Source organism: Physella acuta, unplaced genomic scaffold, assembly GCF_028476545.2.
Source record: "Physella acuta isolate Inbredline_101_S28 unplaced genomic scaffold, ASM2847654v3 ptg001304l, whole genome shotgun sequence".
Lineage (NCBI taxonomy): Eukaryota > Metazoa > Mollusca > Gastropoda > Physidae > Physella > Physella acuta.
The window spans coordinates 91,761-118,144 of NW_026732819.1; the positions used below are offsets into that span (position 1 = coordinate 91,761).

At 35.6% G+C, this 26,384-nt stretch overlaps 1 protein-coding gene across 9 annotated transcripts; it reads left to right on the top strand.

Moving 5' to 3' along the window:
• Nucleotides 1-221: 221 nt before the first annotated feature.
• Nucleotides 222-26,016, top strand: LOC131958229 (uncharacterized). 9 transcript variants are annotated; one of them, XM_059323118.1, is made up of 8 exons: nt 222-398; nt 4,626-4,834; nt 18,231-18,391; nt 18,825-18,938; nt 19,578-19,759; nt 20,205-21,517; nt 22,134-22,199; nt 23,891-26,016. In XM_059323118.1, exons 2-7 carry the CDS (start codon nt 4,797-4,799, stop codon nt 22,174-22,176), a joined length of 1,851 nt encoding a protein of 616 aa, XP_059179101.1. In that variant the 5' UTR covers nt 222-398; nt 4,626-4,796; the 3' UTR covers nt 22,177-22,199; nt 23,891-26,016. The 9 variants fall into 9 exon arrangements, with proteins under 9 accessions (XP_059179101.1, XP_059179100.1, XP_059179108.1 ...); XM_059323117.1 differs by having other exon boundaries at nt 222-338; XM_059323125.1 differs by having other exon boundaries at nt 222-338; nt 18,234-18,391.
• The last annotated feature ends 368 nt before the right edge of the window (nt 26,017-26,384 follow it).

Sequence of the window (26,384 nt, forward strand, 5' to 3'; positions counted from 1 at the left end):
CCAAAAATTACCTAATGCCCATATTGTATATATTTAAATTTAAAGGGAAAAAAACCACTCGACAGAAAGAAGACTAGAAGTAGCTGAAACGAGTGATGTGACTAAGTTCTGAATTGACGAACTAGTGGTTTGTTTAGGTAGGTATATAGAACTGTTCTGTTAATTAAACTGTTGTACCGGTAGCGCTTTTGTGAGCGGAAGTGTCGAAAATCTCTAGCAGAAGATCTGACGGAGCTATCGCAATGTTTATTATTAGCATAATGCCTTCCCCTTTATTTCTTTATGAATGAGTCACACTCTGTTTCTAAACCAGCAAATGTTACAAGAATGCATTTGAGGTAAACCCCATGATGCGCATCGTTGATTTGGGATTGTTGCTGACCTCATTAGGCTTCCAGGTCTAGCTTTGGATTTTTTAATGTGTTTGAAGTTCGAGTTGAACTTGAAGTTAAAGAAAACAAAACTAAACTTCAGTGTGTGGTTTCAGTCACAGTGACACAGTGTCAGAAGTGTGTAGTGTAGTAAAGTGTTGTGTTTAGTTAGTAGTACTAGATCTAGATCTAGATCTAGATGAATCTAGATATTAACTGTAACTAGAGTAGTAGTAACTAATAGTAATTAAATACTAGATCTAATAGTATAGATAGTACTTAGAGTGAGTGTAGGGCTTTTGTTAGAGTTGTGAATTACAAATTTGGAAATTCAAATTACAGCTGAGTTACAGTGAGTAGGCTACTGATGAGTAGGCCTACTGTTACAGACTTACAGTAGTCAAGTATCTAAGTATAGAATTATCTGGTAATCTATCGTTTTGGGTACGTAAAATCGCCCGCGGCTATTTATGTACGAAAACGTTACCTCATTGTCAAGGCTTTAATAGAAGTATATTGTCATACTTTTGTGTCAAATATTATAGATAAATGAATAATAAACATAAATCAATGGCTAAATTATAGTAAATATATCGAAATAGGCCAGAAATTAACTTTAAACAGCAGTGTCTGAGAGCAAGATTTGCTATATAAACAGCAGCCATTTGTAAAATAGAGTGACTTCCCCCTGAATCTGGCGCTAAAAGCTTATAAAAATAAAACTTAGACAAGATGGCTGCTATAGTAAATGAGCATGATTGCATCTGTTGGAAACATCGCTAGTCTTCATTTATTACGGAAAAGTTTTTATTCAATTGTTTAAAAACAGGTACATAAATGAATTAAGGAAACATTTTTGAATTTTTTAAAACATAAATCCTCCTCAAAATGTGAAATAATTATTAAAATTTAAGGAGTCACCTGTTTTTCACATTACAAATCGCGGGCGATTTTACGTACCCAAAACGATAGATTACCAATTATCTAGATCTAAGTCCTAAGTGTTGCATTGCAGATTAGATAGATTTCTAGATCTATTCTAGTCTAGGGAGTCTCTGTCTCTACTGAACTCAGTAGATCTAGAATCTCTAGTTTTTTATTAATTAGGGCAATTAGGGGCCTAATTAATAAACAATTTGAATATCAAACAATATTGTCAATATCTATTTTCTGCTAGATCTAGAATCTAGTACTAGGCTAGATCTAGTAATGACTAGTTCAATAATATTTTATAAAGATTAGGCCTATTTCATTTTTAGAAGTTAATTTAGTAAGGCCAACTTTCATTTCTTATTACTTATTAGCCTACCAACACTGCATAACACTTTTTGCAAAACTAACACTAAGCAGTGTTAACAGTTAACTTGAGTTTACCTTTTCAAGCTACATAATGTCCCGTTATTCATTATATTATATTATGGCCAAGGCTATTCCCACCCGGGTGGGAATAGCTGTACTCGGGCTATTCTAAGCTGACTGGGAATAGCCCCTATACTGCTATTCCCAGTTGACTGTCATTTCATTATAAACATGACTGGGAATAATATCTTACAATAATAAAAGGATTTATTGTGGCTGGGGAGTGAGGTATATATTAAGAGAGCAGTGCTATTTTCATTGTGTTAAATTTCCATAAAAATTTAGACTCATATCTCCTGCTACGTAGGTCGTAGATGATCAATTATGCACTCAATCTAAATCTATACTAATAGATCTAGTAATTTTTATATAAATAATATTAATTATGCATCAGTTTAGTTTGTAGTTCACATTGCTATTCAATTGTCAATTAACATTTTAAAATTCACATACAATAAATGAAATAGAATAATAAGTGAAATAACATGTCCTATTTAATCAGTTATTATTCACAGTTTCCTTCTCAATTTTCCCAAGTTGTATTTTCTGTTATCAAAAATCTAAGGGACATGTTTTTTTTTTTTTTTTTGCAAATACGCCAGCATTCATATCACTATCACAAATGAAAAAAAAATTAACAAAAGTTAATAGTAACCCTTTCATGAATATCGGGGAAAAAAAGTTGATAATAGAGGGCCTCCAATAGTCAGTTAGTGTCAATAAGTGTTAAAGGGATGAAAGCATTTGATGGGTTCAAATCTGCACCATCCAGCGCAACAGCCACCCAAATGTCCACTCGACCACACAACTACATGCTTTGTAGGGTGTTTTTAACATTAAATGTAACAAAAACAGTCACGACTGTGAATAGCCCTGTGTGCTGACAATAGCTAGTTTAAGTTAAACTATCACTTATCACCATTTTTGTAAGAAAATTCAATTTTTGTGGCATTTTGTTACACCTACCTACTAGAAACCACATTTAACTGTAAACTATTGGAGTTTAGTTGTGACTTAGGGGTAATCCATAAATAAAATAAAGGCATTTTTTTTAATAAGGACTTTTACCTCTAGGACCCCCCCCCCCCCTTTTTTGCATAAAACGATGTCACACCTCCACACCTCACCCTGCATTTTCCTCAAAATTTGTTTTTTAAAATATCCATTACAATTCTAAAGTGTGTTTGTCACACTTTCTGAGCCCCTACACCCCTTGTCACATATTTTCACTAAATTCTCTCCCCCCCCTCCCCCTTTGGAATATGTTGTTGTTTATGGACTATGGACGCCTTTTTAGGTATACATTTTTACTTTCATATGTTTAAACCTACAATATTTCCTCATCTAACAATCACAAGAATACCATTGCTTCTCTGTTGTATCAAGAAACTATCTTGTAATTCTCACAATGTAATACTATATTCAACTTGATAAACTTAACTTAAATAACTTAAATTGTCATTATTTGTGTTTAGGCATATACTTTACTAATTTTTAAGCTAAAACACACATAGTACTTTTTGGTGAAATAAATTGGGAGGAGAGGCTAAATTTGTTCTAAATTTTAATTGAATAATAGTCTGCATTTACATAGCATAAAAATAGTCATTGGCATAGATTCCAGATAACAAAACTTTTTAAAGTATTTTTTGTGGTAATTGTAGGTAAGAGTAAGACGTAGGTGCTGTGATTCATCATAACACTAAAAATTTAGGATAACTTGCCAGTTTTTGAAGATATAGGATAAAACTAAAGAAAATATCTCAGTGCAGTTTTCAATGAATGTAGTCAGCTTATGAGTGGGTTAGACAATTTTCAGCCTAGAATGATTAGTCCTAATTAGGAGGCTTATTTTGTCATTCTACTTGGTTACAGTTTACAAACTAGATTTCAAAAACTATTTTTATAATAAATAGTACCAATTGACAAGACCCTTCAGTAGAAACAATACATAATTTGTTCTTAAGAAAATGACACTTAAGCTTTAACTTGACTCTAGTCAATTAACATAGTTTAAGGATTGGTGAAGCTTATTGTTAAATAAAAAATTAAGCAGCAAACTTTATTAACTTTTTAAAAATGTAATGAATGTGTTATTGTTTTTGTTTATTAATATTATTCTAGACTTAGTATGGATATTTTCAAATTGTCTTCTTCTCCCTCATCAGTCTCACTCACAATAGAGCATATACAATTGATAACATTCTTCTATGCTTTTTCTATCCTTTGTTATTTTTTGTCCATTTGACTCATACTAGTTCTTTGTACCTTGGCACCTTTACATCTGTAGCACATAGGGTAGGCTAGTTGTGAATTATCCTGGCACAAAATTCTTTTTTATAAATTACTATTTATGTTGTTTTATCACAGTAAAGTAAACATCAGGAAACAGCTTATCTTGTTATTTTTAAATATGTGAGTTTCAAAGTGAATCCACCTCTTTGCTGGTGAGTGTTCCAATGAATGAGCATAGTTAACATCAGCCATGAGCATGGTAATAACATTTAACTGGCTTGACAGTACTGCTATATTTAAAATGTAGGATGATCTGGTTTGCTGGATTTCTACTGTGCCCTCCATTCAAACTAATTTTTTTTATTCTATGCAACACAAGAATACAGCACATTTTTATAGGGCTTCAGGCAAATATCTATTTTCACTAAAGATCTTAAACTTTTGAACTGTTGGGGTTGTATAGAATATAACTACGAAAACAAGTTACTACTTTATTGCAATTTTGGTACACGCCAACATGCACATTTTTACTCAGGTCTTGTGATTGTTGTTTTGTCTATAAGTGAATCTTTATTTTTAATGATGTAGAACTGTTAACATTTCTAACTTAGCTGCTCAATTTTATAAATTTTGATCCAAAATGTTTGTGTCTAAATTTAGATTAGTATCCTGATGATGTGAAGTACAATGTGACTAACATGAGAACAAATTGGCTGGGTTGACACTGTCAATTGGATAACAAAGAAGATATGACTAATGGGACTATCTGAACACATATACAACAGTAGCTACACTAACAGGGTTACACTGTTGCTTGACTTGTCTAGATAGATGACAGGAAACATGGATTTCCTTGAGGAGGAAACAATGTAAGTATTATATAGTGTTCGTATGTCCTGTTTCCACACTGATTGATGTCATTGTTTATAATTGTAATATGCTTACATTTTTACTGAACTTTTAATACATCTTTTTCTTTCTTTTCTTATGACAAGTAGGTACTTTACTGTAATAAGTAGTTGTTTGGCTAAAGATGATGTCATATTTTAACCATAATCCTATTATTTTCTGTTTTGGGCTAGTCAGAAAAGTATGAAATATTAAATAATTGCTTTAAAAAATTGTGTATATTAGTTTAAACCCATATTTTCTTGATTGAATAATGGAGGAAGTTTTTAATAAAAGTCTTGTAATTCAGAGTTTCCAGGTATCTTTTTTAAAATTTACATAGTCAAATAGGAAAATTTAAAGCATTAGATTTATTGAGCAACTCCTTTTGTCTTTTTAAGATGTCAAAAATGATTTGGTGCTTCTTTCATTGTGTTGTTAAGGCCATAGCAGTGTACAATATATCTCTAGAATCTTTTAGATGTGTAATGAACTTAGGGTCTCCACAGACCCAAATGTATTTTTTTGGGAGGAAAAGGCTGATGTAATGGAATGTCTTAAAGGCCACCACAGTCTCCAACATATCTCAACCATCTCTGTGTGGGTAATGGAATATAAGCTACTCTTGAAAGATGCATGTTAAAAAGAGCCAATATCTTTATCAGATAATACATGTCTGCTAGCACTTTGTGATAATTTGAATTTAAAAAAAAATAAGTTGTTTTTTTACATAGTTCCAGTTTGTTCTACACTCCATCAACTTGACAATTGTAAAAAAAAAAAAAGTGTTACTTTTGTAACTGCAACCAATGTTCTATTTATTTGGCGCCCAAGTATGTGCCCAGGAGAGGAACTTCTTACTTCTTTTTGGGCGCATCTATTGTTTCACATAGCAATAGGATCTATAGATATATATTTATATATAGTTTTAAAAAATTAGTATTTTGCAGAAAGAAAATTCTATATATTTAATGACTCTTCAAAGGCGATGTTGCAATGAACAAACATACTTAACCCAGCTATTTGACAAATCTTGCTACTTTTATATTCGAGATTTTATCTACATTTTATTTCATACATGCACAGATCTTGGACCTAAAAATATCCTCAAAAATCCCATTAAATTTTGTATATGTCTGTGTAAACATAAGTTAACCTTTGATTCCCTTGTGAGGGGGGGATCTCTGCTAAGTGTTTTCTTTGTCTGTAGTTATTGATGCTTTGTTAGCTACTACTTTATAATTATTAAAAGTAAATTGTAGAATGCAGCATTCATATTAAAAAAAGCTACCTCTTAAATGGTATTGAAGGAACAGAAATAAAGGTTTTAAAAATAGTGGTTGGAGATGGAACATTAAAATAAAATGCAGTTAATGCATTTCAGTTTAGCTGTATTTGTATTTCAAAATATCTGTATTGTAGAAACGTTTATAAAAGGCAATTAATCTAATGGCACAGCTCTGCTAGGGGAGGGTGTGTGGGGCGGCAGCCCTGGGTGCTTATTCAAGTAGAAATAAAAAAGCACATTCTGAGCTGATTTACTGTTAATTACAGTCATAGCTAAGACTTTATGGACTTTTTTTTTCTACATCAATTGTGTAACATCAAAATACATTATTTTTTTCGTCAACGTGATTGGGGGGAGGGGGAGGGGGAGAGAAAAAAATTGTCTCTTCGCCCTGGCGCAGAAATGGGTAGCTGTGCCTCTGCATCACTGGCATATTATATGATTAGAAGTCAATTATTTGAAATGTGCTTATTTTATGATGGAGTCGGTAGTTTTCTATCAAACAGTGGCTCTTCCAAAATGATATAGACCTAGACTATTTATTTTAACATTTGATGGGATATGGTAGATTTCACAAGCTTGATAGCTTATATTGTATAAACAATGCTGTTTCTAAATAGTGTTTATGTACAAACGAGTTGTGTTAAATGAGTCGCTGAAGGTTGCCTTATGTACCCTGCCCACTTGCTTGTATTAACTCGGCTCAGGGAAGCCCTTTATGTCATGTCTATAAATAGCACTAGCCCGGCTTAAAGTTCGCACCCTACCTCAGCAGAAGCGCATGACATGTCATTACGCCGCTGCCGTTTGTGTCACTCACTAGACGCGCAACAACGACATTCGAGAAGAAATACTTCTTAGAGGAAAAACCTGTTAGGAACCTATCGATGTGGGGGGGGGGGGGTGTACGTCTGTAAGGGGCTGCCAGCCTCTGGCTGAAGTAAACAGACTATTGATTATTTTTTTTTCTCTAAGGAAACTTGGGATATGCAGAAATAAATGTTAATCTTCTCATCCCTCTTTAAAAGCATCACACCATCCTTAGATGAGCATATGCCAATATAACTTTTTTGTCTGTCTGGAAATTTAATGGTTTAACTTTCCTATTGTGAAAAGTTTAAAAAAAAAACAATTGAAGAGTATTTCTAGTTATAGATGGCCTAAATCGAGAATCACGCAGTAGCTTTGTTTTAAGTTGACATAAAAACCTTAAGTATTGAGCGATTAATATATGTATTTATTCTTCTGCTTAAGGCTAAAATCGTGGACGTAATTAACATCAGACTGTTTAATGACAATCTAAATCAAAACGTCCTCGGCTGTGTTGTTTATTAGGAGCTGACTTGTATCTAGTCCGTGTAATTTAGAACGACGTCTTTCAGACACTGTCATACAATATCTCCCCAAGTTGCCAGTCCATCTGTAATCTGAGCTGAATAAAAACACATCACTGTTGGTCCATAATGGCTGTAATCTCCCTTGGTAAACTGAGTGACTACGGGGACGTTGTCAAGGCCGTGGTACTCTAATATCGTGTTAAGTTTGGGCAATTTTGTACAGCAACAATTTTATTTTAACCTTCTTTGGTTGGCTTTTATGATGTTCTCGGTCCTACAAATCTCAATGCCGTGGCATAATATCGTGTTGTCTTTGGTCGATTTTGTCCAGCCACAATTTTATTCCTACACGTTTATGCTTACCTTTATGAAGCTCTCGGTCCTACAAAGCTCAATACCGTGACATAATATCGTGCTGTCTTTGGTCAGTTTTGTCTAGCCACAATTTTATTTCTACACAATTATGTTGACCTTTATGATGTTCACCTACCTCTAGGCTAGGGTGTACTGCAGGGTAGAATTTAACAGGATACTTGGCGTTAAAAAATGGAGCACATTTTCAATTAGGGTTCTTCCATAAAAGCCGTGACGCCCTTAGGGTGGGGAGGGTGCGTGGTGGTTCGGACTTCTGTGACGAGGGGAAGGGGGAATTAGCATCACACATCTAGAAATGAAGTACACAATTGTGTGACGGGGGGAGGGGGGAATTAACATCACACATCTGGGAATGGAGTACACAGTTGTGTGACGAGGGGAAGGGGGAATTCACATCACACATCTAGGACTGGAATACACAATTGTGTGACGATTTGCAGCTAGTTAAGGGGGGGGGGATATTAAGAAAACGTGAAGTAGCGTCTTTTTTTTATTTCTAGGAAATAAAAATAAGTTGAATTGCGTCCAAAAAATGGTTCTTTGAAGGGGTGGGGGTTTTATGTTGCGATAGTATGGTCAAATTCGTTGCTTGACATCATTTGCGAACGACCTCCTTATAATTTTAATTCTCGTAGATCACACTTACCCTGTTAAATATGTATCCCGTGCAGTTCAGGCCGCTAAATAGGTTGAAACGGGGTTAAATATGTAACACAGCCTGCGCGGTAAACATTTCAGTTCAGCCGTCTTGTCAAAAACCCTTCCATTACGGTACTAAACTACTGTTGACGCGATACCACTCGGGTCGGTTAGCGTGTATAATGCGTCGTGCCATTTGTTGTTCAATTGAATTTAAATGGGTTTCATAAGGACACACATTCGTTGACATAACAAACTGCAGTCTGCTGCGGTTATTTGCGTCATTCAGATGCCCAACCATTTTTTAAAATTCGTTTTTAAAGTTCAGTTTATGTTGAAGCTTGTCTCTTTTTAGTATAGATATTTACCTACTGAAAAATTATTTTATATGGTCACATAATCAGCCTTTAGAGTATTGTGTTATGTGTGGCATACGGTATCTCGTGTAAATAGTGTTACTGATATGCATGTCTGCCGTAGCCAAGGTTCATACGTCTATGACACATTCACGTGTAAAGCTAAAAATCGTTATCTTGGCATGGAAAGATACGCGTCTCTTTACATGTTATTAGGGGAGTTATCGGTCCTGAACTATTTTTAGCTATTGATTAGTGTGGACTAGTGCCTGACTCACAGTATGAGTTCTGCTGGATCACACACCGAAATTAATCATCGCTACACGTGCAGTTGAGTGCTCACCTCGATACCTGCTGTTTTTATGTCGTTCGAACCCCGGTGGTTATTGATTGTGTGAGTGATCGGCTGTTTGAATCACAGTTATCCTTACATCGTTACGTAACCGGTTTGCTGTCTGGGGCATTCGTTTATTTAATTTTCCTTTAAATTCTTACATTTATTTTCTTTTGTGTGTTTTAATGTGTGTTGGAAGAACTGCCAAAGTCCCTCTATTAAAAAAAAATCATTATTACTCTACATACCAGCCCCCATTTGATCAGTTTTGGGGTATATGTTATACCAGCGTCCGATAATGCCACAATAATGGATTCTTCTTAAAAATGGAGGGAGAGTGGGGTTACCGGCAGTAACCGCGATATTAATATAACTGGCTAATATCAACACAAACCATAACCCAAGTCCTAACAGCCGTAACCCTAATTTCTGACCTTAAGCCTGATATTTTATACGACTAGCAGTAGAGTGTATTGTCGGGCATTAGTATCACCAGTGTACCCATGTTTGACTTTCCTGCCTGAACTAGCCCCTATCTTGTTAGCCGTTTCTAAAGTACCTCTCGATGATATTGAATGGCGACTGCCTTAGGAAGAGAGGGGGTGGGTATAAGACGGGTTGTGCTAGTGGCTTAAATAGGTGTTGGGGTCAGGTTTTTCGGCTTTCTCTGGTACTGGTAGCATCTTTCTACGCGGGGGGGGGGGGGGGTTAAGAAATAGTTGTATTGCTAGATTAACTGTTAATGTTGTATTGTAGTATATCCCTCTGTTGTGTGGGGCAGTTGTATCAACAATCATCTCCAGATAATAACTGTTGTATGAATTGTGTGTGGCAGTTGTTGTATCAGCAATCGTCCACCGATAATAACTGTTAAAATATCCAGTTGTGTGACTTATGCGTGGGGCAGTTGTTTATCAGCAATCATCTCCAGATAATAACTATCGTGTTACCCTACCTCATGAGTTTGTAATGGCATCGATCACCCCTGCATGTTGACATTCTTTATCTCTTGTGGTTTCATCTTGCCGTTGGGCACAAATCCGAGAATCATTTACTCTGAGTTTTTCCCATTACTCATCATATGTGATAAGCCTCTTGCGTAATAAATAAAAGATATGTGCGAAAAATCTCCACCCCCACCCCTTTCATTTCCCCCACACGTTATCGACGTTTTCTTCTTCTGTGATGTTTGTATTGTTGTATACATGTAGTGTGCTGTGCCCGCTTACGTCTGTCCTATGTTTAGCATTGTATTCACAGATTTAAACTCAGGATGCTAACGACCCCTTTACTGTGTGTTGAGTCGGTCTCTCTGCTTCACTCTCGCCACATCAACACAATCCAATGTTTTATCGTATCAGAGAAAGCGGATTAAGTGGATTTCCTGTCCACTGTTATGTTTACTACAAGATGAAAGGCTACACTAATACCTACATATTTCCTGTGGGTTTTTTTTTCCTTGACCTTTGCCTGAGGAGCTGTTATTCTTTTTTTTTTAACTTGCCGCGCATTGAACCTGCGGAATGGTTCTATTGTTATCTTAGTGGTCCTGGTTCAAACACTGACCAAACCAATTTTTGTTCATACCCGTCACTTAACGTAGATAAACAATAAAATAAGGTTGTGTTCATGTCTGAAGTTAATTTAAAAAAAAAATAAAAAAATTCAAGACCTATCTATAAAAACGAGAGGCTTAAGTTGAATTCACGACACACAACCAAACATATAAAGACCATGTTATTTGAAAGGGGTAAATAAATTCCGTGCCAGCCCAACTTGTGCCATTTCAAGGTGAGACAAGATGAATTAACAATGGATGTTAAATTATTCATGTCGGTGATTAAACCCGAGAATGCGAGGAGCCACCCGTGTTCGTGGCCTTTAAGGGGGACGATTTGAGACATTTTTTTTTTCTAGCTGCTTAGGCTACAGCTTATGGATATAGACGGTAAACTAACAATACGGTAAACTAATACACGTTCATGAGCATATGCTGTCTCATTCACTATTTTGATCTTTTTGGTAGATCGTCAGAAATAATAACTTTCAAAGACGAACCACTCAAAACTGTTTAGGAGTCCTTTGTGGAACAATGGTAAAAGGAATTGTTCTTGTGTAATTTACTAGACCTCATTTCAAAAGCATCGGTGTTTTAATCCTCCTCTTTCCCCCTTCTCCCCCCCCCCCCCCCCCTTTCCCATGTTGGATAAATTAGAATTAGTAAAATGTGTTAGTTAAAAAAAAAATTCAGTTGATTTCATCGGCTTGTATAGATTAGTTCCTTCTGGTAATTTTCTCTTCCTTAATTTGTCCTGCTATATAGCTAGCTGTTACCCACCAATACAGCTGTAGAAATCCTTAAGAACGTGAATAGCCCAAGAGGAATGCACAATGGCCAAATCAGCACTCCCATTTCCGATGGGGTTTCTCCCCTCTAACGAACGTTATTGATTCGTTTGTCCGTTGTTTATTTAGGTGGTCTGCATCCAGACGTAGACCACTGGCTAGCTTGATTGGTTTGTTCGATATTTCATTATTTGTTTTGGGGGATTTGAATCCAAGCTTGTTGTCTTGCCAAAATAAGACCTTAGACTATCTTACAAAACTGCTTAAATTGATTTGTTTAATCCGATACTTCATTATTTGTTTTGGTGATCTGCCAACTGGCTAGCTAACTAAACCTAGACCACTGACTAGCTCACTAAACCTAGACCACTGGCTAGCTCACTAAACCTAGACCACTGGCTAGCTCACTAAACCTAGACCACTGGCTAGCTTACTAAACCTAGACCAATATCTAGCTCACTAAACCTAGACCACTGGCTAGCTTACTAAACCTAGACCACTGGCTAAGCTTACTAAACCTAGACCACTGGCTAGCTCACTAAACCTAGACCACTGGCTAGCTTACTAAACCTAGACCACTGGCTAACTTACTAAACCTAGACCACTGGCTAGCTTACTAAACCTAGACCACTGGCTAGCTTAGTAAACCTAGACCACTGGCTAGCTTACTAAACCTAGACCACTGGCTAACTTACTAAACCTAGACCACAGGCTAGCTTACTAGACCTAGACCAATGGCTAGCTTACTAAACCTAGACCACTGGCTAACTTACTAAACCTAGACCACTGGCTAGCTCACTAAACCTAGACCACTGGCTAGCTTACTAAACCTAGACCACTGGCTAACTTACTAAACCTAGACCACTGGCTAGCTTACTAAACCTAGACCACTGGCTAGCTTAGTAAACCTAGACCACTGGCTAGCTTAGTAAACCTAGACCACTGGCTAGCTTACTAAACCTAGACCACTGGCTAACTTACTAAACCTAGACCACAGGCTAGCTTACTAGACCTAGACCTATGGCTAGCTCACTAAACCTAGACCACTGGCTAACTTACTAAACCTAGACCACTGTCTAACTTACTAAACCTAGACCAATATCTAGCTCACTAAACCTAGACCAATGGCTAGCTTACTAAACCTAGACCACTGGCTAGCTTACTAAACCTAGACCACTGGCTAGCTTACAAAACCTAGACCACTGGCTAGCTCACTAAACCTAGACCACTGGCTAGCTCACTAAACCTAGACCACTGGCTAGCTTACTAAACCTAGACCACTGGCTAGCTCACTAAACCTAGACCACTGGCTAGCTCACTAAACCTAGACCACTGGCTAGCTTACTAAACCTAGACCACTGGCTAGCTTACTAAACCTAGACCAATATCTAGCTCACTAAACCTAGACCAATGGCTAGCTTACTAAACCTAGACCACTGGCTAGCTTACAAAACCTAGACCACTGGCTAGCTCACTAAACCTAGACCACTGGCTAGCTCACTAAACCTAGACCACTGGCTAGCTTACTAAACCTAGACCACTGGCTAGCTCACTAAACCTAGACCACTGGCTAGCTCACTAAACCTAGACCACTGGCTAGCTTACTAAACCTAGACCACTGGCTAGCTCACTAAACCTAGACCACTGGCTTACAAACGCTTTTGTGTTTCCAGCACTGGTCATCGGCCGTTTTATCTCTGTCTCGGCAAAAGGGATGGACCATTAGCATATAATTATTATTTATTCGTTATCTAGATCTATATAAGTTAGTACTTAGTTTGCAGATATAAATACCTTACCCATCGCCAAAGGAGAGCAGAACATTACCCCTCCCTACCCCATCAATTACCCCCCCCCCGACACCCCCCTTATCAATTAGCCCTTTTCTCCCCCCCCCCTCCTCCGCGTTGTCAATTACACCCCGCCCAGTTATTGCTAAGATATGGTTAGCGTTAAGGCAAGGGTTAGATGTATGTTTAGAGTTGAGGTTAGGATTTACGTTTGAGTTAGGTTTAGCTGTAGGTTGGGGTTAGGGTTAAAGTCCGGGTTCTTCAGCATCCGGGGGGGGGGGGGGGGGATTTACAGTGGGTAATGACTCGGTGGGGGGGGGGGAGTTGACGAGGAGGCAATGACCTAAACCCCCGCCAAAGATGAGTATTTCTTACAAAAATCCTCCTTAATTTGTATACAGAAAAAAATGTCTCAACGCCCCCCCCCCCCCCCCACCGCCCCCCTCCCACGTTACACGTCACAAAATTCAGAACCAGGCAACTTTCATATTCTTCGACCCTCATTCGTTACTCATTGACTTAATGTTGCCATTAGTTACACATCGCACAGTGGTTCTCGCATTATCTACCCAGCTCTATGACTTTGAGTACCTACCTTAAAACCCCTGATCCCACCCGACGTAGAGCACAACACGTTTAGAACAACAAACCACATTCGTGTCACAGGTGCTTGATTGTAACAGATGTTGTATTTCACAATGCATTGTGTGCTCATCAACAATTGGAAATAATAGTTGCACGAGCTGTCGTGACCGCCTAACACCAATTGTTCGAGCCCGCTCTTTTGTACTAACACTTTAACACAACTATCATACAACACACCGTGGTTAAACAGGTGTGTCAGGGAGTCAAGAGTGTGTCTTTTTTGTTGTGTGGATGATAATGGAAGCAAAATAGCAGATGTAAGGCCCACTTGTTAATGACATTCACATATAGGTCTAGAAGGTGAAGTTAAAAATCACCAGAGCGGATCTTTTTGGTTGTGGGGATGATAATGGAAGCAAGACTGACTAGCAAATGTAAGGCCCCTTTGTTAATAACATACACCAAAAGGTCTAGAAAGTGAAGTTAAAAATCAACGGTTGATGTTTGTAAGTTTTCATGGCGACTTATAACCTAACACATTACAACTTACGCTATTTATATTAACTTTGTTATACCCTAGGCCCTAGACAGAAAAGTGCCGGGCGGGAGTGTGTGTGTTAAGATTTGACGATTTTAACCCACCAGACCCACTCTAAAAATTACGTCATTCTTTGCCGTTCTCATCCCTCCTCACTCTACCTATGCAATTAATAAAGTCTGTTAATTGAGCTGGATCAAGATAGGGTACACATTGATCAAGTTTTATTGCAATTTACTAAATTCAGAAAATGCGAAATTACTTCAAATTCCATTTAAAAATGTAATTTTTAGAATGCTAAAGTTTTAAACCAATCCACCCCGTAGCCGCATGCGGTGCGGCACTTAATGGTGTCACCCCCCCCCCCCCCAGAGGCGTAGCGACCCTTCCCGGGGACAAACTTTCAAGTTTTCGATTTGCACCCCCCTCAAACTTTCGATTTTCACCCCCCTCAAGTTTTTCTCTATATATTTTGCTATTTTTTGCCTTGGTGTCACTCCCCTAAATGGTGTCACCCGGTGCGGTCCGCACCCCCTCCCTCGCTACGCCCCTGGCCGCATGTATGGACGATTCCATCGCCAATACGTAGTCAGTAAAACGTGTTCCATTCTCGTATTACTGATTTCACTATTTAGGTTAACTAAATTGACGTGATAAAGGAAAATTACCCATCGGAAAAACCCGTTTTGGCTAGAATGAGTCTTCTCGATACACCATACAGGCACTTAACCGTCCTATCTAGTTACAAAAACACCCTGAATACGGCTATTTTCATGGCCATAGCTACTTATTCTGCTACAATTAAAGTGCCGCAACTTCCCCCGTAAGTGTCCTTAAATGATCTCCCCTGTATTTACCGTCTACATGTCTGGATTGTTTGACCTTTTATCCTCCCGTCAGCTGGCACAGCTGTGGAATGTAAAGAGTTTTTTTTTCTTGACTTACAAATACAAAAAGTTTAAACGTGCAGTTTTAGTGTATTGTTCAGACAGTCAAGGTTTAGTTAAGGAAATTTGTATCATGGTTGCAAATGGTTAAAAAAATATTTTAAAATATTTACATTTTAATTAAGTTTGAGCTAAGGGTTAGGGTTAGGTTTTGGGTTAGGGTCAGGGTTAGGCTTAAACCAATGTCTGGGGTTGGGGTAGGGTTTGGGTTAAGTTTTAGACTGAGGTGAATGCTTAGGTTTAGGCTTTTCTTAAGGTTAGGATTAACTTAAGGTAATATATAGGTATAGAGTTGGAGTTAGAGTCAGGATTCTTGAACTTGGGGGCTGAGTTTCTTCCAGGCATCTCTTCGGGGGGCTTAGCCCCCCGAAATTTTTTTACCGCGCCCCACCCCCCCCCCCCCCCCGAAAATTTCAAGTGCCCCCCCCCCCCCCCCGGAGAAAAAAGTCTGGAAGAAACACTGCTTGGGGGTGGGGTGTAATTGCTACGGGAGGGGGGGGGTAATGTCCTAGACCCAGTCATCACTATGCTCAGCTGCCTTTACTTTCCCCAAAGTAGGTTAGGTACCCATCAAGCAAGCAAGCAATAGTACCAGAGGCGTATCCAGATTTTCGTTGTAGGGGGAGCGAAAAGAGCAAAAAAAGGCGCCGAATTTTTAACACTTTCTATATACGTGTATTATATATATATATATATATATATATATATATATATATATATATATATATATATATATATATATATATAGTTACTAGCTGTATGTCATTACTTTGCTATGATGTAAAATAAATTGAAAGTAGCACTCTGAAGAAATAAGAAAAAACACACAATGTAGGCCGACAAAACAAAAATTGTATCAATCTAAACAAACAAACAAATATATATATATATATATATATATATATATATATATATATATATATATATATATATATATATATATATATATATACACTACAACCAAAAACAATGAACGTAACACAATCTGTTTTGTAGTTCTTGTAAAAAAAAATTCTTGCATTATAATTCCTGGGAAATTATTTAAGACAAGTGAAATAGGGGAAATAATCACTCTCTTAATATAAATATGTATATATCTACACATTTAATTATAATTGTCGAAACAAATAAATAATTACTTTAGAATATAATGAAATTGTTTAACACTATTCGTGTTTAATATTTATTTTTTGTCTATAATCAGAATTTAATATATTGTCATCATAAATGCTAAAGTATTACAGCATAATGAAAGTTTTTAAAATCAGAGTTGATATAAAAGTACGCAGTTTGCTCATAAGTAGATATAAATAGAGGTGCCACATCAGTTGTATTTATTTCTGTATTGTAATTTTTTTTAATTAATCACACGATTCAAACTGTATATATAAAGTAATTATGTGTGAAGTTTTATGTATAATACTTTCTAATTCAATTATTCGTAAGCAAATATTTTATAAAGTTGCCTTAAACTTAACACCCCTCTTGCCAAGTGGTACTACCGTAGAGGTTTTTTAAACATTGCAATGCATCGTAATGGTTATTTTTAGAATGACAAACTGATGCAGCTGTTAATACGTGTTGTAAACGTAGACACTACTAGACCAGAGTTTCTTCCAGGCATCTCTTCGGGGGGGGCGAAGCCCCCCCGAAAACTTTTTACCGCCCCCCCGAACGAAATGAAATTTATATAATTTATATAGAAAATATATACTTTTAACAGTGTCCGCCCCCCCGAAGAAAGTTTACCGCCCCCCCGAAGATTTCAAGTGCCCCCCCGGAGAAAAAAGTCTGGAAGAAACACTGTACTAGACTAGTACAATTATGCTAAATTGCTGCATGAAAAGAAATCTTGTGATTTACATAGATGTGCCGACCAAAAAATTTTTTTTAACAAATATCATTGTTTAAGTTTCCAAAAAGGCGCCACTTTGCTGAAAATGGCCAGAGGGGGAGCGGCAGCTCCCCCTGCTCCCCCCCTGCGTACGCTACTGAATAGTACCCAATAAATCTGTTTGTCCCATAAAAAGGACAAAACTCTTTCTTATAAATTGTGATACCATTGGTGGGTGGTAGTTGTGATATGTTATTTATGGTATAGTCTTAATGCTTTGTTTTTCAACATGGAAAAGTACACATCATTTTGTTGAGTGAGCACTTGATTATTGGTTGATTTATTGCTGTGTGTTGCTGCTATAAGTTTTATATTGTCAATTCTATGGCATGGTTGGTCCTTTGAGTTATCTATACATTTTTGTGCAAATGTATAAGCAGGGACATTTGTGTGTATGGTATGATACACAGTCATTTGTGTGTATGGTATGATACACAGTCATTTGTGCATATGGTAAAGACAGGGTTAGTTGTGCGTGTTACTGCTTAATACTTGTTTGTGGGAGTTGTAAAAAACCTACATAGTTGTTTATATAAGTTACAGTAGCATGAAATGGAGTCTTTTAACCTCTAGACATTATTCAGTTTTTTTATTCTACAACCTTACTGATGGAGAAGTTCACTTAAGACCAGGCGCCACTATATAATAAAAGTTGTGATTCTGTGAGTCCCATCCTCTCAGGTTGTAGATCACATTTATGATTATAAGACAGATCACTAAAAGTCTGCTCTCTCATGGTCATCTACCAAGGAAGTGGCTACTTTACAGCCATGAATAGCTAGATTTCTATAACCCTTAATTCTATTTGTCATTCAACTTAGGTTGGAAAGTGGTTTAACAGTGTATTTCTTCCCAAAATTGTTCATGCTTAGCCTAATACAATCAATCTTTCCTGTGTAGCTATTTGATTATTTGTTTAAAAAGTGTCTTGCTCTTTGTATTTTTCAGCAGGAAAGTAAAGAAAATAAAATTTGGCCCTGAAATTTTTTATGGGGACAATCCTGATGTGCTACCCTATGTCCAGTTATCTCCCCTCGATGATGAAATAGTAGCCAGTTATACAGGGCCTGACTCAGGTTTAGCCTACGCTGAAGGGCACTTAGAGAATAGTAAGTGTTTTTAAAATGTTACTTTAATTAATAAATCCTTTAAGTTAATTGTGTCTCATGAGTGTTTGCCAGTAATTTAATGAATTGCGTTGTTCCCCTCTAATCAATTAACAATTTAAAATAAAACAACACTGTACTGTTTTTAATACACAACTCTCCATATATGATGAGCATTTAATATATTAATATATCTTTCATATAGTCTCAGATGATATATGATGAGCATTTAATAAATTAATATATCTTTGATATATTACAGTGTAGTGATGTCATTGCTGTTTAAGCATTTGTGCTCCCATTATCTCATATGGAAACAAATGTTTGTTCCCTACCAGCCACCCTATTTTAGTTACTCATTAATGATGCAATTGACACTACACAAACATAAATAAAGCCAATGTAGGCAGTAGATTTATATGAGCCTTCTCCCCAGATTACTATGTTAACCTAATGGCTGGGGTGAGAGACTGGAACCTGAGACAGCAGCAGGCCTATGGTATCTGTATATCTCTGTATGAACAACACCCCATCAACGGGAAGATATCAGGTAGGGGAAGACATTCTCATTCATGCACATCTTTTATCTCAGCATTCTGTGACCTCGGCATGTGTAGGGATGATGTTTAATCTCTACTCTGCCACGTTTACTTCCACTAAATTGAGTCAGGTATCCATTTGAGCTGGTAGACTTGAGGATAACAAAAATGTGCCCTATCACTAAGATGTTTCATGGGAACAGTGTGGTCAAATGGTAAAGCTTGCAACTGTTAACCCAAAAGTCTTGAGTTGAAATCCCGAGCTCGAGTCTGTTGGACTTGCCTGAGTCCATCAAGCTCTGATGGGCACCTGAAGTACATTAAGGAAACATAAATTACTGGGCATAGTGCTGACCACACTATCCTTGTATATGCCAGGGTCATTGAAACAGGTTCACTTTACTTACTGCCCCATGTCTTGGGCATTAACAGGAAATGATGATAATGAAGCTGTTCCATACATTATTATATAATTTCTTCAATCTCTCTATACTTTGCATTTTTTATTTCTTTCCACTAGAATGTTGTTTTTTTTCCCATTCCTTGTAAATGATGTTCCTTAAAAAGTACAGTATTTTCATAAATTGTGTTGATCTGTTATGGTTAATGCTACTGTAACCAACACAATCCTCATGCTGTAACTGTTTCAGGTGAGCCCATAGCTGACAGCTTTGCCCTGTGTGCCAGGAGAAACAACACGATCCTGATGGTAGCTGATGGGGTCAACTGGGGGGAGAAGTCTCGGCTGGCTGCCAGGTGTGCCCTATATGGCAGTATGAAGTACCTCAACTATAAAATATTTGAGAAAAAGAACAAGCCAGAAAACACACAGGTGAATTTTTTTTAAAAATGTTTTATTGCTTGACATGGTTTTTTAATTATATTGTTCTAATTTGAAAATTATGGTAGATTCCTTGTCTAGACATTTTGAGTTCACCTCTGACAGCAGTACTCTATCAATGTTTTATTTATTAGTGGGGAAAGTTAAAACAGTGATATACATTTTTTTAGAGATTTTTCCAGATTCCATGATCAAGAAAACTCATTAACCTACAAGTTTCTATTGCAGTATCATATTTCTGCATTGCTTCATAAATGTTATGTTTAATTCTTTATTTTAAAATAATTATGGCTAGATTCTTTAAAATATTCAATTATTACACATTATTAAGAATACTTATGAACAAAAAAAATGTATTGTGGTTTACTATTTTCACTTGAAATGCCAACCATTGTCTTATAATTCCTATATTTTCCCTTTTGAAATGTTTCAACAGGATGTAGTAAAACTTTTAAGGAAGGCTCTGGATGAGGCGCACAGGGCCATCATGGCTAAGGAAGGAGGCTTGACCACGCTGTGTGTGTGTATGGTCTGTCCAGTGGACAACTCAGACCAGCACGCTGTATGCTGTGTCAATGTTGGTGACAGCTTCGCCTTCATATACTCCAACAACCAAGGCATCAGGGAGGTCACTGTCGGCTCCCATGATGTGGGCAGTGAGAGGGACATTCGTGACGCTGGGGGTGCTATAGGTCCAGTAGACGGTCAGAACCCTGAACTCCACAATCTGACGTGTTCCGTGACATTCTGCCATCAAGGGGATATAGTCTTTCTGACAACTGATGGGATTTCAGACAACTTTGATCCGGTTGTGACAAAAATTGCTCTTCCACAGCGGCCAAATGATTCTAACTTTAATATAAATGAAAAGTACAACTCGAATGGTAGCTTGAAAATCAAACCTGAGCTCAGCCCAAAAGAGCGTCATGTGTATGCTCTTAAAGAGATGGAAAGAGTTGTCCATGAGTATGAGCTTGTGACAGAGGAAGCCTGCACTGCTCAGTCATTCTGTGGTGCTCTCCTGCAACATGTCCTGACTTTGACAGACGAGAAGAGGAAGATTATAGAGAACCCTGCCATTTATGCAAAACGTAAAATGACAAAAAAAGACAGGCAGTCAAGAGATTCCGAGATTATAGACAAGATGTCTAAAGCCCCTGGTAAACTTGACCACGCTTCCATCGTCTCTGTGGAAGTTGGGGCGTTTGCTAAATCTGGAGATGACAGTAAGTTGGCGGTGACCAGCGTCACCTCCCCGGCAGCAGTACGGGCAACTTCAACTCCCAGGCAAATCCCTGACTCTCCCCCCACCCCCACGAACCTACCCCTCTGTGGCTCTGTTCCACTTTCTCCCTCCACCAACCACACCAAACGATCTGGACCAAGAAAGTTTTTCGCTAAACTTCGTAGTTTACCATCCTCACCTACATCCCCCAACCCTCCTATATTATCTTCCTCTGTACCCAACCCACCAATCAGATCCTTCTCCCCTCCACCAGTCTCATCCACTGTTCACCAAAGGCCTCTTTCCCCATCCATTATCAGCTCCACCCCCACTTCACCTACTAAAGCCCATCATGATGAGCATCGGAAAGGCCTTGAACTTCAGTTCTCACCTAGGAAGTTTCATAAACGCCAGCGCGCCAGAACAGCAGAGTTGCACACACCAACCTCGCCATCTATTGCAGAGTGTTCTGAAATTGACGGGTCTGTCTCTCCACAACCACCAAGGACACGACCTCGGCCAAGGTCTTGTATATCAATAGAGTCAAACGTATAGCATGTTTGTGTAGTGAGGATTTTTGTTTGCTTTAGCTTTGGTTACTTTCCTCCCAAATACCTGTGCCAAATTATATAAAAAAACATTAATTTCACAGTTTCAAATAATAGGCAGCTACTTTTTTTTATTAAGGGTATGAAACTATGATTACAATGAGGGAGGAAAGGACTAAATATATCTAACATGCATGTTTTATAGCTGGATTTATTCAGGAAGTTTACCCTGCTTATTATTGCTTTCACTTGCACAGAAGTACTTAAAAAAATCTTTTATTATTTAAAAACATACCATTGCACAGTTTATTACAATATTTGTCAAAACATGAATTGGACATTTTGTAAAAATTGTTTCAAATTTAATATTCAAACCATTGCTCCCTATAAATAAAATTAAGTTTGTTTTCATTTACTTTTGAAAAAAATATCCAGATTTTTTGTATTTTATTACCATTTACCTTACACAATTTTATTTATTCCATACTGGGTACCCATTTATTGTTGTACAATTTGTTTCACACCACATATTGCTTAGAAATAGTGATAGCTTTAGTATACCTGTGTCTGATTTCCTTGTTTAAACATCCAGGGTATTTAAGGCGTGTTGTTTGATGCCAAATTATAGCCATTAGTAATTGGTCCTTCCTGTTGTCAGGTATTTGTTGAGTTTCCCTGCTTGATCACTTTTAAATTTATTATTCTGTTATGTGTTGTGTGAATTTCTCGTTACAAAATCTACATTTTTATAATACTTTACTTTTAAATTTTTTTTTAGAAATCTTTTACAACTCTTTAATTGCATGTTTATTAGTTGTTGCTCAAAAAAAAAGTAAAAATATATTCAACAATATACAACCTTTAAAATTTAACAAGCATGAAAGCTACACCTATTAGTAGTTATAAGTGTATATCTTTTTATTACTCTTGTGCATAATCTAAATGCATTTGAATCTATTTATTAATAATTTTTAAAAATATTTATTATCTTCCTTTGAATATAATTTATGTTAATTTTTCTGGGTTATTTTTTTTGTTTCCTTTACTGTTACATTATTTTACAATAATCTGCTTTAATTGAGTTCATTTTAAATTCTGTTAACCTTAAAAAAATTGCCCCTTGCCTTTCTAACATTCCAAATGTTTTAAAAGTTCACTGGATCTCTCTCACTCAATTTTTTTTATACAATGTGTTAAGTAATGCAATATTTTACTTCTAGTTTTTGTTAAGTATTTCTATGTAAATGCTCAAGGAATTACATTTCCTGGCTTCAGTTGGCCTACAATAACAATATATTTTTGTGTATATAAAGATTGATCTTAATAAAAAGATACTTGTGTGATATTATTTTATCTAAAAAAAAACTATCATTTACCCATAATTTAAAGGGTTTTGCATTTTCTCTCCTTAACTCCATATTTTCTGTCTCACTACTTATTTCTTCAAGACTAAACAGTCAAAGAAATAGTTAATAAATTAATGTAAAATATATAAAACTACATTTTGATATAAGTTCAAGTAAATGAAGAGAAATTAATTTTTTTACCCTCTGTTCTATTAAATTATAAGATAAAAAAAAAAGAAACTGCTTTATTCAAAGCTAAATAATAATTTTACTTTTGTTTTTTAAATAATAAATCACCTGAGCAAATCTTTCTGTGATATGTATTTGAGTGGGCTGTTTAAAAAATGTACTACTACACCATAGCATATTTCTGTTTTCAATATGCAGGTTTTTTTTAATACTTTGCTTTCTTCTCCAAATTTAAAATAACGCTTCTAAAAACAAAGAAATTTTAACCTTAAGTTCTAAAACATAATTTGTTTAGAAAAATAAAATTACCTGTAAATTACAGACCAAAATTTTAAATTTATGTTTTTTATTTTAAATTTTAGAAATAAACACTACTAAAAAAAGCTTTTAAAAACACACTGGAAGAATTTACTTTGAAGCTAGATCATTTTTTTATATCTCCATGCTATGCCTGCTAACTATACATCACCTTTCTCTTTGTTTTTACTTCAGTTTTATACTACCATTGTTTTTTTTAAAATTGAAACCTACTTTTTATTTATTTAACCCTATTGTTTTTATGATACATTTTTTTATACTGTACTTAGAGTTTACAAAATGGTATTAGTTTTTAGTTTTAGTCTATTTTATTTGGCATTAAAATGTTTCAGACATTCATTTGTTTTTCTGTTCATTCCTGTTCACTCATTTATTCTACTCTCAAAATTAGATATAAAAAAAAAGATTAAAAAAAAATTAATTGCACTTTTCATTCATGGAAGTGGTTAGTACTATTTGTTTTTTTTAATCAAATGTTATTTCTTTTTTACAACAGATGTTAGGTGTTTGGGACTCAACAACAACTCTATGTTGACTACTTTGTGCCAGCTTCATTAACTTATACGGCAAAATATGAAATCCAGGTCTAACTCTTAAAGGATCTGATTTTTTCTTTTAACTGCCAAAGATGTGCTGAACTTAAGGAGAAAGTTGGTACTTCAGTTGCAAACATACTTTTGCCAATGTCATTAGTAACACCTAGAAAATGGACAGTGTTAAGTTAGAATTTGGTTTGTTGACTAAAAATGTCAAGCAGATTGTTGGATTAGTTTCCATTATCACATTTCATTTTCATCATTTTTTAAAAAGCTACATAAAGTTGTATTTTAAAATATCTTTTTTAAAAATCAGGTTACTTTATGACTCTTATTGGTAAGTTATTTTCTAGATGCTTTGACCTTTTTGCTAGTAGTCGATTCAATATTTTAAAATAGTTTTTTTTTAAAAATGAAGCTATATGACTTGCTATACAGTTCATACTAATTGTAGATTTTACATATCACATAGAGTTTAAACTCAGAGCTTGATGTGTTGGTGTAAAATTAGATACACCTAATAAAAGAAGAAGTCTTAGAACATTTATTATTGGACAAAAGTCATGCTTCAACAACATAGCAAGTCTGGTCATGTATAGAATAACATAAGCAGATATTAACAAATTGACAAATTTATTTTGTCCAGGGGACAACTAAAACATACTTTTGTAAAATAATAGAACAAATAATAATGGATCAGATAGTTTAAAATTCCATTTATTTATTTAAGTTATAAAACTGATCATTTATTGTTATCTTCTTAAATTAATTGGTTTCTAACATGGTTAATCAAGAAAAAATTATTGTATCCATCATAATAAAACCATCATATAATTCCCATGTTCAAACCTCATTTTATTTGATTGTGAAAACCTTGAACCAAAGAATCCAAATAGTTCCTAGTATTACAGATGGCATAGAAATAATTGACTTAAATAAAAGCTTGAATGAAAGGAGTTTAAAATGAATGATAAAAACCATTGAATGTCAACACACAATTATAATATAGTTTAGTGAAGTATTTGCGCACTGTTCACTACTTTGTATGTTATTTCCATCAATAATTCACATGTTGAATTCATTCCAAAGATGAGTCTTGACACTTAGAGATGTGTCTGTATGCAAGATCAACTGCCTGGGTTAGTTTTTATTATTCACCTTGCTGATTTTTTTTAACAACCCATTTTTATACTGATTTTTTTTCTTGTAGCCATGACAACCTCATTATAAAATATAAACATAAACCACTAATTTGTTTACAAAGAGCAATTTTGTTGTTCATAAATTTTTTTTTGCCCCCATGACAGCTTGCGCTCAATAATTTTATTTTTGTCACCAAGGGATAAAGGTGTCTATTACAGTTAGCTGCTAAGTTTAACTCAGGGACTGTTTAGAGGAAGTGGTTACATAAAAAGTTATTCATTCCAAATTGTTTGACTTTCTAGTGACAGTTTTTAAAGTTTACATTTAACATTTTTATTATTATAACTATATATAAGGTGATTTTTAACTTTATTTATATTTATTTAATAAAATATTTAAAGTTTTGGTTAAACTAAGCTACTGAGGTGTTGTAGGATTTCAGGTTAAGGAGTTTTTTTAGACAGATGTGGATATTGGTAGACTTTCAGACTGACAATGTCTGATCGATAGAGACAGTAAATTTGTAACTTACCCTGGGTAACTGCAGGACTCGATATTCGGCATGTGTTTTGTCATACTAAAATATGAACCCAGAATTTGTTTGCTCAAACAAAATAGCAGGTTAATGCAATTTGCATGATTGCCATTCAGTAGAAAATCTCACAAAAATTGTGCAGAAATTTCTGGAAACAGTTGTTTCCCCTTTTTAAACTTATTTTTTTTAAAATACATTCATGTACTGTGTTGCTTTAAGTATAAATATTTTTTGTCAAGTTTTTCATTATGTGCCAGTAAGAAGTAGGTTTTTTTTAAATACATATATTTTGTAGCAGTTGTGACTAGAATTTTCCAACCAAACAATGCAGGGAATTTCATTCATATATATTTAATGTAAACTATAAAAAGAAATAACTAAGCATGATATTTTAATAGTAATTGCCCCCCCCCCCCCCCCAAAAAAAAAAAAGCTAAAGCATGCATTATTAAACTATTTGGATTTGAATTTAGTAAGTATTTAAGACTATATCATAATTTTTGGAAACTGTATAAGAAAAATATTGCTTCAGCATATAAAAAAGTTAATAAAACTACATAATTATCATTTCTGTTAAATCTTCTTTAAAAAAAATATAAAGACATTGAATATAATCTGTATTTATAAATGATCAACTTGACAAACAAAGAACAAAGCGGAAAGATGTTCTGATCAAGTGCCTGAAAATTGTCATAGCTTGTTGTGGACCTCTACAAATTCAGTTATCAAGTATGGTTGTGAGTTATCATCCTGACATGTCTTTATGAATCAAACCA

Bases quoted from the DNA above. Each gene is read 5' to 3' on its own strand.
- LOC131958229 (XM_059323118.1), top strand. From the start codon at position 4,797: ATGACAGGAAACATGGATTTCCTTGAGGAGGAAACAAT. The intron at 18,392-18,824 runs GTAAGTGTTTTT...CCTTCTCCCCAG, and splicing joins TGAAGGGCACTTAGAGAATA to ATTACTATGTTAACCTAATG. The intron at 19,760-20,204 runs GTGAATTTTTTT...ATGTTTCAACAG, and splicing joins ACAAGCCAGAAAACACACAG to GATGTAGTAAAACTTTTAAG.